General features: G+C 54.1%; 2 protein-coding genes across 2 annotated transcripts; both read right to left on the bottom strand.

Annotated features, from left to right (window-relative positions):
* Positions 1-832: 832 nt before the first annotated feature.
* On the bottom strand, positions 833-2390 carry FFAR3 (free fatty acid receptor 3). The gene is given in 2 exon segments (XM_036108564.2): positions 833-1448; positions 1451-2390. Coding segments are annotated over 2 exon segments (972 nt in total). The 3' UTR covers positions 833-1416.
* A 3582-nt stretch (positions 2391-5972) lies between these two features.
* Positions 5973-6948, bottom strand: FFAR1 (free fatty acid receptor 1). The gene has a single exon (XM_036108567.2). It carries the CDS (start codon positions 6946-6948, stop codon positions 6049-6051), a length of 900 nt encoding a protein of 299 aa, XP_035964460.1. The 3' UTR covers positions 5973-6048.
* Between the last annotated feature and the right edge of the window lie 3927 nt (positions 6949-10875).

The raw sequence follows: 10875 nt of genomic DNA, 5'->3' as shown, positions 1-10875 counted from the left end.
TTTGAAGTCAACTGTGCTGACTGATTAGCTTTGTTTTTTCGAGCGGGTTTCTAATAATAAGGGAAGAGGACTTAGCAACACTGAGAGCCGAGCTGCTTTGCATGCCGTTCCAGTTGTCCTCATGGCCTGTTTACATCTGTCCCGGCCAGACTGTCTCGCTGGCTCTGGAAGCCAGACTTGGCCCCCTCTCTGTGGATGATACACAGCTGGAGGCAGAAGAGCAGAGTGGATGAGGGGCATGGGATTAGGAGTCAGCTAATTCTGGCCTCCAATCCTGCTGTAGTCACTTACTGACGGAGGATCTCAGGTAGGAGACTTCACCTTCTGGGCCCATCCCCTCATCTGCAAAGCGGGAATAATGATAGTACCCGCCACATGGTTACTGAGAAGATCGAAGAAGATAGTGGGTGAGGCCAAGTCCTTCACATAGGTTAGCTGTTACTTTTATTCCTCCAATCCAGATCCTCTCCCAACATCTAGGCATTTTAGCCCTTTTCCTTCGGAGTCTGGGTGTTTTATCCTTCCATCCACCAATCCCATTTGGCCCAGATATACCATAAGAAAAAGATAGGGGCACCTGGGTGGCTCAGTTGGTTGAGCATCCAACTCTTGATTTCTTGATTTCAGCTCAGGTCATGATCTCAGGGTCGTGAGATGGAGCCCTGTGTTGGGCTCTGGGCTGGGTGTGGAGCCAGGGAGGGATTCTCTCTCTCCCTCTCCCTCTGTACCGCCCCCCCCCCCACTCACACGTGCGCGCTCTCTCTCTCTCTAAAACAAAACAAAACAAAACAAACAAAAAAACCACACAGAATAAGGAAAGACCGTTCTCTTTTACTTGCTACCAGATTTATTTAGGTAATTTTTCTTCTGTCATTTTTCATAAATGTCCCTGAAAATCTGAATTTACTGAACAATGGAAACTTTTTGGAAAAATCCACATGAAAGCAGGATGCTCCCTCAAGCCTAGGGTCCTGTGTACCCACTCTTGACCTGCTGGGTAGGAGCAGCTCTGAAGGATGGCTTCTTCCCCTTCCTGTCCCAGGCCACCAGGCAGCTCCCTCAGTCCCTGGTCACTGCTCTCAGCTCCTCCTTTACCTTCTGAAAAGCACAGGAGCTGGCCTGCTGCCATGGGAGCTCATTTTTCTCCAGCGTATGCTCTCATCCTGACTATCTCCCAGGGCCAAATCCACGGCGTTGGGGGGGCCGGGGCAGAGGGAGATGGGAAAGGAGGGCAGTTGGGTAAGATCGAGAGCTGGGCTTGGGTGAGCACGTCCTTGGGAAGTCTGGGTGCCTGCTCCGCTCCGGCTGCATCAACCCCCAGGCCCCTACTCCCCGGTCCTGCCTGACTCGAGCTAGGAACTGCCCGGTCATTCAGCTGCTGGCTCCAAAGCCCTCCTGGAGTCTACTCCCTGTTCTCTATGTCGGACAGCTCCCGCGGCTGCCCCCTCCTCATTCTTCTCCTTCAGCTTCACGCTGCCCTCCCGCCTCCAAGGGCCCCAGCCCCCAGTCAGCCGTCTCAGCAGCCCGTGAAAGTCAGCCTGGAATCCAGATGATGAGAAGTAGTAGACAAGGGGGTCGACACAGGAATTCAGGGTGCTAAGAAGCAGCGCATGAGTTCTCCACGCCGGGCTTTCACGCTGGACGTAGCCCACGACATGAGACACGTTGTAGGGCCCAAAGCAGACGAGGAAGTTGAGCAGGGTGGCTGCCACAAGCCCAACCACCCTCCTCCACCTCCGGTGGCTGGCTCCCCTGCTGAGCACCCATACCAGGTGGCCATAGCAGTAGCTGGTGATGAGCAGGGGCACCCCAAAGAGGACCACAGCCATCTCCAGCCTGACGGGCAGGAGAATAGTCAGCTGGTTCTCCTGGAATTCCAAGTAGCAGGTGCTATTGTTAGTCTGGCTGTAGGAGGAGTTCCCTGAGAATTCGATGATGTAGACCACGCTGCAGTGAGCGCTGGCCAGGAGCCAACAGGCCCCGCTGACCAGGCTGGCCTGTCCAGGCCTGGGCCGGGCCTTGTACCATAGCGGATAGACCACGCTCAGGAAGCGCTCGATGCTTACAGCTGCCAGGAAGAGGGAGGTCAGATAGATGGTGGTGAAGAAGAGGAATCCGGAGAGGGGGCAGAAGATGAAGGGCAGGGGCCAGTGCATGTCATTGGCAGCCTCCACCATGCGGAATGGCAGGAAGAGCAGCAGGAGCAGGTCTGAGAGGGTCAGGTTGAGCAAGATCACGTCCACGGCCACTGGGCGCCGCCGCAGCTTGCCCACGAAGATCACCAAGGCCACCACGTTGAGGGGGAGCCCCACGAGGAAGGTGAAGAGGTACACGGAGAAGTAGAGCCAGTGATTGCCGGGGAAGAAGTATAAGTTCGGGCTTTTGCCCATGGTGATGGCCACTGGAGAAAGAGACAGCTAGATGGAGGGGGCAGTCTGGGGAGGGGGACCTTCATTCCCCATGCCAGCAGCATCTCAACCATTGGCAGGGAACAGTCATCCCCCCCACCCCTGACCACCTCATGCCACCTGATGCTTTCTCCAGCAGGGTCAGCCTCACCCCCTTCCAAGCCCCTCATGGCCCTTTGCTCACCTGCTTATTTGAGAACCCAACTGCTCTGCCCGCAGCACTTTGCCGACTCCCGCAGAACAGTGTAGGTTAGCTATTTATCTGGCAGAACTGATAAAGACCCATGACATCATTCACAGTTGAGCAGTTGCACAAAAGATGCCTTTAGCTCCTTTACCAGCACCGTGCCAGTATGCAAAATGAGGAGCAAATTCCACGACTATGTGCCTTGCTCTTGGGCTGTCTCGGAGGGGATGCTCGAGCCAGCCCTGAGCCGACTTCACCTTCCCCTCCCGGATCCTCCACTTGATTTTTATCTGCTTCTCTGGGATGGCAGTCATCCAATTTGCCTTGTAAGGGCAGGAAGCATGCGGCAGTGATGGAGAGCCTGGGACCTGGAGCCAGTGGTCTGGGTACGCTGCCGGCTCTGTCACTGACTCTGTGATCTGGGGCAAGTGACCTAAACTCTCTATCTCCGCTTCCTCATCTGCAAAGCAGGGACCATCACAGTACCAATTTCATGGGGTTGTCATTAGATGAAAGCATTAATACCTGTCAAGGGCTGAGAAAGGAACCTGGCATGTTGTGGTGAGTACTTAACAGATGTTAGCTGCCATCATCCCAGTCAATGGTGTGGGCTTGTCTCCGGGGTGATGGTAATAATAAGACTTAATGATGACAATGACGATTTAGGGGGCGCATAATCCGTAGCAGACACTCCGCCTCTGAGGGCATCGCTGTTCTGTCCTTGGGCTTCCCCATGGGGAAGTGACTCACTCCGGGCAACACAGCTCGTTAAGAATCACCACCAGGGTTCAAACCCCTGTCCGACTTCAGAGATTATGGATTTATTCATTCAAATATTTATGGAGCACAGTGAGATAACCATTTTATACCCGCTGGGATGGCTATGGGCAAAAAATTGGACAATGCCAAATGGTGGGCGGGAGGTGAAGGAATGGGACTCCTCTCATACGTTGCTGGTAAGAATATAAAATGGTAGAGTGACTTTGGAAAGTAGTTTCTTAAAACAGTTAATATCAATTTACCATGTGATCCAGCTCCACCATAGGTATGTACTTCAGCAATGTTCATAATAGCATTATTCATAATAGCCAAAAAGTAGAAACCCACGCCCCCGGTGGTCCATCAGCTGGTGAATGGATGGATCGTGTGGCATGTCCATACAATGGATTACTATTTGCCAGTAAAATGGAATGAAATACCTATGACTGCTAGAACCTCAAAAACATGCCAAGTGAAACAGGCCAGACATAAAAGGCCGTACACTGTATGTTTCCATTTATATGAAATATCCAGAACAGGCCAGTTTGTATCTACAGAAAGTAAATTACTGGTTGCCCCAGGGACTTAGGGGGATAAACTGTAAATGAGCAGGAGGGGGTCTTACTGGGCTGATGAAAATGTTCTAAACTGGATGGTAGTGAGAGTTGCACACCTTAGTAAATTTGCTAAAAAGCATTGACTTGTACACTTAAAATGGGTGAATTTTATGAGATATCTATTTTATCTCAAATAAGTTGTTAAAAACAGTTTTTGCCGTCATGGGTTTGGTGGAGTGAGGTCTCGGGGGATGGAGTGGTCGGAGGGTAATAAAGCCTCAGCACAGAGGCAGAGAACCACTGGGGAAGCACTTAAGGCAAAAGAATGGCAGGTGCACAGGCTGACCTGCTGGGGGGACCTTGTAGAAGGCTTCGGGCTTAAGGGGCAAGGGTCATGAGGGTGCTGGCGGCAGATCGTGTGGGGCTTCAGGGACCCTAAGGAGGAACTAAATTCCACCCCTAGGAGCAGGCACAATTCACCAGAAGAAGTGGTCCAGCAGCAGCAGGTGCTCCTGAGCAGTGGGAGAGAGAGCGGTCCCTGGCTTTCTGGGAGGGGGGCAGTGAGGCCACTTGGGCTGGAGGTCGGCTTACCCTGAAATTCTCTGGTCTCACCACTGTGCAGGGAATAAACTTGTTTCTCGCTTCTGTGGAGCCTCAGGCAAGTTACGTAACTTCTCTGGTCTGTTTTCATTTAATTATAAAACAGGAAATAACATTTTCCTTGGAGGGCTACTGTGAACATTCATTCCTGTAGCATACATTTGTTGAGAGCCTACTATGTGCCAAGCTCCCCTCTAGGTGCTGGGAATATATCAGCAAATAAAATTCCTTGCCCTCGTAGACATTTATGCATAAAAAGAGATAGCTTGTATAAACCGGTTCGTGCACGCCAGGCACGTAGCCAGCCTTTCTGTGTCTTATGTGCTCATGGCATTATCGTCTTTAGAGGAACAAGTCGGTTTCCTGCACCTCGCTTCATCAGAGCACATGCCCAGATGTTTGTCTCCTCCATGGCCACTCTCCTCTACCCACTCTCTCGGGGTTCAGGGTGCCACCATTCACCTTTGCAAAGTGGACCACAAGGACAGGCGTTCACCCTGATACCCCAAGTGTTTCAAGTGCCCCCTAACCCTTGGGGGTCTTGCCTTGAAGGATCGCATCCCACATCCCACCCTTCCTTGCTGTAGAGCCTCGGGAAAATTTCTTAACCTGCAAAGATGGTGATAATACTTGGTCAGGGACTGTAGCTAACTTATGCAGTGCCTCTGTACAAATTAGGAAAAGGCACCCCCCTCCAGGTGGCAGCACCCTCCACCAGGATGCACTGCTTGAGGAGTGAGCGGTATCTTTGTTCAAATTAGGATAACATGTTCCTTCTCTGGATGGAAGCAGCCCCATGCCAGGTACATGGCTTGGCGAGCAAAGCACAGGTTAGAATTTAGGCAACGTTTGCCCCTCTGCCTGGCACGCTTGTGCAGTGAACCACCTGCCCATCTGTACAGCAGCTGCATGGCCAAATCAAAGGATTGTGTGAAATGGGACAACACTTTTAAAGCGCTTGATGTGTTGACTGTCACATCTTAGAGACTCTGTATTTGTTGGTGACTATTTCTGGTGTTGCTGGTGTTTTTTCTCCCTGCTGAAGCAGCTTTTCCTACCAACTTCCTGTTCACAGTTCCAATGCTGCCCTCTTGTGAGTTCCACATGGCATAACAGCATCAGTATCTTGCCTCCTGCCTCTTCTCTTACGCAGAAATCAAACTGTTCTTTCCTAGGAAACATTTTGGGAGTAGCATCCCCCAAAGTGTATCATCAGAGTGGCATTTCCTCTAGATTGGAAGAAAACTTCCATAGCCCTGGCAGGTGGGGCAGGAGGAGAAGAGGGACAGGCAGAGGTGGGGAGTCGTGCTGATGCCTACAGAGGCAAGCTTACCTTCCTTCTGTGACCTAGCCGCTGGCCTCTGTTCTTCCCTCCAGCTGGGATGCAGTCTTCTGCCAGGCTCAGTTCTTTCCATAAGCAGGTCCAAGGATGCTCCCAGGCCAGGCTGCCCTGCAGTTCCTTTGGCTCCGGGCTCCAGGGGCCCGGACAAGCAGCCAGGCTCTCCTGCTCCATGCCCCTTCTGCCCAGCAGTGGCTACTACTTCTGGGATGTCCCTCCTTTTGTTCTTGCCACACTTGTTACCCGCCCAGCACCCCCTCCCAAGTAGCCAGTCACCAGCGGGTTGAGCACCACACTCCAAGCCCCTGTGATGAGCCCCAGTTTCCGCCAGTAGCCTCCCATGTTGGGGTGCAGGAAGCCAGCCACATTGGAGGCGTTGTAAGGTCCTAAGCAGAGCAGCAGCGTGAGCAGAGCCCCGCCGGCCACCCAGGCTGCCCTTAGCTTCCGTCTGTGGCTCAGGCCTGAGCGGACCAGTGCCCGGAGGCAGCCCACGTAGCAGAAGGCTGTAATGCTGAGGGGCAGGAAGAAGAGCAGGAGAGAGAGGCTGAGGCGAGCAGGGCCCGCTGAGGCTGGGTCCCAGGCCTCCAGGCAGACTGGAGAGCCGTTGACTGGCGTGTTGATCCCCAGGGAGCTGGTGGTATTGTCCATCCAGCCTCCCGGAGCCTCCAGCCCAAATACCAGCCCCAGGTGACAGAGGACAAGGGCCCATATGGCCGCACACACCCCCCAGGAATAGCGTGGCCTCCGGGCCGCTTGGTAGCCCAAGGGGAAGGCAGCCCCTAGGTAGCGGCCGACACTCAGGGCAGCCAGGAAGCCCCCGCCAGCATAGAGCGGAGCGAAGTGGGCCAGGGCAAAGGCAGGACAGAGCGGGGCTGGCAGAGGCCAGGCGCCCAAGGCCAGGGCCTCCACCGCCTTCAGGGGCAGAGAGGCTGCCAGCAGGAGGTCAGAGCAGCCCAGGTGGAGGGCATAGACAAGGCTGGGGGTGAGGCGGAGCCGGGCGTGGGACACGGCGCCCCCAATGGCCAGGGCGTTGAGCGGGAAGCCCAGCGCAAAGGCAGCTGCGTAGAGAGCGAAGGAGAGCTGCGGGGGCAGGTCCATGGGGCCGGGGCTGGCCTCCACGCTCCTGAGCTCCACTCGCTCCCCACCCTTCGGCCTGGGGCGGGGTTGGAGAGGGGGTCAGGGGCTCCTGGGGTCACAGACTGCTCAGGGTATTAGAAGCCATCTAGTGAGATACCAACTATCTCAACCAGAGAGGCCCACTGGGGAGGTGGTACCAGTGAGCAGGTGAGTCTGGGTTCGAAGTGAGGATGGCTAGCCCTCCGTCCTTTGCTTTCTTTCCACCATATCCTCTCTTAGAATACAACGGAAGTGGGCACGTCCCGTTAGAGGAAAGGCCTCCTGATTTCTGAGACTGGGGAGAGAAAGGGTAGAAAATTAGCGCAGAGTTGGGCCCCACGGTGTGTGTGTTTTTCCTAGGCCTGGAAGTTAGAGTACTGCGTCTACTCCCCTCCCCCAATTGCCTGGAAGGGAAGCAGCTGCCCCCCTCCCCCCAACAGGGACAGCCGAAAGCCTGCAGAGCAGCTGGTGGAGGGTTGGTGGCAACTCCTAGCCGGGCGGGGGGAGAGGGATGTCAGAATTTGGGTAAGGTGGAGGCTGTGGCCAAGGGCAGGCGAAGGGGGGGGGAGTGCCAGGGCAGAGCCCAAGGGTAAGCCAGGTCCCATCAGTGCCATAAGGAATGACCTTAACCAACTCCAGGGGGCACCCTAAGCGGGTAAGCTGAGGAGTTTGTGGGAATAATTGCCATGAAGAGAGGAGCCACAGAAAGGGGGACTCACCTCCTGGCGCTGCCTGCTGTCTCTGAGGCTCAGGAGTCCCCCTGGCTGGGCTGAGGGAGGGTGTCCGGGATGGGCAATGAGCTGGAAGAGAGAGGAGGGCGGGGTGGCAGGGCCATTAGCCTGAGCCATCAGTAGCCTGGGTGAGCAGCTAATGGGGCATCTCAAGCAGGAGCTGAGGCCAGGAGGTGAGGGTCCAAACAGATGATGCAAACACCGGAAGGGGACAGGGTAGCACTGAGGGTTTTTTCCTAGGCAGTGAGCGTGAGGAGTGTGTAGCTAGTCCCTTAAAGGAGCAGGGTTGTCGGGGGACGACCAGAACACAGCTCAATCCCACCCCACCCCAGCCTGTTCAGACCTGCTCTGGGCACTGTCTTCTCTCCTCCTGGATGAGCCTGTGGGCAGGCCCTGGCCTTACGCGCTTGCTCATAGATAACACACTATGGTGGCCCACACCATGTCCATTTGGTGACTGATACATGTGGGACGATGAAGTCATCATTTCAAGGTGTTGTCTCTGCGACAGGCTGTGGGCACGTTTTGGGAGGAGAAGGTTTTCCCTCTCCTTTCCCCTCTGGCTCGAAGACAATAATTTCTGACCCTACCTTCTGGTGCTGGCAGGAGTGGGGAGGAGGACAGACAAGGGACGGGTCTCCTTTGGTGGCGCTGAAGTGCTGGGCTTCTCTCTGGGGCACTTGGAGGGACACTGAGCAGCTCTTCCTAAAGCACAGATGGTGCAAGACTCCAGCTGGCTGCTTAGCTTTCTTCTCGGCCTCTGAGAAGTCAGCCGTTTACCTCCCTGCTGGGGTCACCCTGCCCCTCTAGGAAGACTTAAGTGAGATTTAAAATGGCCACAGGCTGTCTCTGTGATTCTGTCTCTCTCTCTCTGACTATGCCTGTGTCTGTCTGTCTGCCTGTCTGTCTCTGCCTCAAACAGACAACACAGCCTCTCTCTGGACTTCAGACTTCTCTGTTTTGGGGTGCGTGTGTCGGTCATCAGGCCGCTATGTCCTTCCAAATTCCAAGTCACCCCGAACAAGCTTTGCTGGTGGTTTCCCAGAAGTGCTCCCCACCAGGCTTCCGGTGAGGGCAGTGTGGGATTCTCAGCATATCAACCATTGCCTCCAAAGAAATAATTGGATCCCCCTTTTCTACTTCAGTTGCTCAACTAATTCTTGGTTGCCTCCCTTCCCTGTCCTACCTATGTCATCTAGCACCTCCCTTGGAGTGTAGAAGAACTTTCCATCTGTTGTTTAGTATTTTATCTTTGAGAAACTGACAGAACCGAGGAAAAGTTAAAAGGAGGGCCATTTCACCTCCTGTAACCAGCATTTGGAAGAGGAGAAAAGCAGGGCGTGAAGGGAGACGTTGGATCTTCAAGATCCCTGCTTTGGCCCACGCCTCTGGTGGTTCAGGTCTCTGCCCAGTGTCACCTCCGCCGAGGGCCTTCCTCGAACCCTCTCCAAATGGGCCCCTCCCCTGCTCCAGTCTGCCTTCATCTTGCATGGTGTTTATTCCTAAGCACTCACGAGCCTGTGACATCAGATTTGCTGGCCCCTCTGCTAAAATGTTGGTCAGTGAGGCCCAAGATTTCTGTCTGCTTTGTCCTCTGCTTGTTGCATCCATAGTAGGGGCTCAGTAGTTGAATGAACCGCCGGATGTCTGGGCCACGGGAGGACCTTGAGATCTGGGGCTGCATGGAGGGCTGCCTGGATTCTGGAGGCCCTGGCTTCAGAGTTGTTTGAACTCTGTTGGCCTGTTAACAGTCACATCTCTCGGTCATTTGGTCACGAAGTAGGTTTATGTTGGCAGCTGGGCTCGGACAGGATGGCAGGGCCCCTGCTGGTTGCCAGGGAGCCCGGGCCAGGCCTCACCAGGTTCAGGGCTGCCTTCAGGTCTTTAGAGGGGACCCTGCCCTAAAACCTTTTGGGCACCCTAGACTAGAGATCACCAAGATGAGGATGATGTCATTCCTTTTTTGTACCCCAACAAATGTCCTGTGCTGGATGCATTGACGTGTGCTTGGTAAGTGTTTGCTGAATAAACAGTTGAATGGGTGAATGATCCTGGACCTCATTCTTGAGACAGAAAGCCCAAACCCTTACCCTCTCCGTGAGACAGTTCTTGCTGTCCCCCCTTCCTCCAAAAATGCTAACTTCACACTGGGGACAAAGTGGATTGGTGGGGAAATAAGTGCCTCACTCTGGCATAATTCCAAGGATGACCAGAACATCATCTTCTCAGAAAGCAGATTCCGGTCTCGAGCAGATGGGAAGGGAGGGCAGGGAAGGAAGGTGGCACGTGTGGAGCGCCCACCACGGTCCAGGAACTTACATCCCCTTGCTGATGGACTAACCATGTGTTTCTGCTTCTAAGCATAGGTGGGGAAAGGTCAAACCTGAGACGTGGCGGGGAAGCTGGGAGGACTTAACTGGAAAGTCTGAGTTAGCGAACGTGACAGGGAACGGGTGATGTGACGGTAGGTGAGAGGAAAGCGGTGAGGTTTCTCAAGGCAGTTGGCTTTCGAGAAGTTCTTGGGCAACTGTGGGTTGTGACCAAACTTGGCAGCGGGACTTTTGAGAACGAATCGGCTTCCCCTTCTTATATTGTTCAAGAGCGGCAGACAAGATGGCAGTCTGGTTTTTAGGGACTTTTGGCTATTGTGTCAGGTTTCTGATAATGTGACTCCAGCATATGTACTACTGTCCCTCACTTCTCCTTTTTTTTTTTTTGTATTTTATTTATTTATTTGACAGAGACACAGCGAGAGAGAGAACACAAGCAGGGGGAGTGGGAGAGGGAGAAGCAGGCTTCCCGCAGAGCAGGGAGCCCGATGCGGGGCTCGATCCCAGGACCCTGGGATCATGACCTGAGATGAAGGCAGACACTTAACCGACTGAGCCACCCAGGCGCCCCTGTCCCTCACTTCTTATCTTGAGCCGCCTGCACCAGAGGCGGTGGCACCTCCATTTTGCAGATGAAGAAACTGAGGCTCAGATGAGCTGGTCACTGAGCTCATTAGCAGAAGGGTCAGGACTCAGACTTGTGCTGGTCCAGCTGCAGGGCCATGCACCCTTTGCAACAAGACACTGGACTCCCCAGTCTGCTGATTTGACCCTGAGGTTGCCCCAACCCCTTTCCCTTCTCCCCAAGCCCCACGAGGCCCTCCTAAATCTCCCCATTGTCACTCTGA

This window comes from Halichoerus grypus, chromosome 15 (genome assembly GCF_964656455.1).
Source record: "Halichoerus grypus chromosome 15, mHalGry1.hap1.1, whole genome shotgun sequence".
In the NCBI taxonomy this organism is placed as follows: Eukaryota; Metazoa; Chordata; class Mammalia; order Carnivora; family Phocidae; genus Halichoerus; species Halichoerus grypus.
Note: the sequence above shows the minus strand (reverse complement) of the source record. Positions and strands in the feature narration are given on the sequence as shown.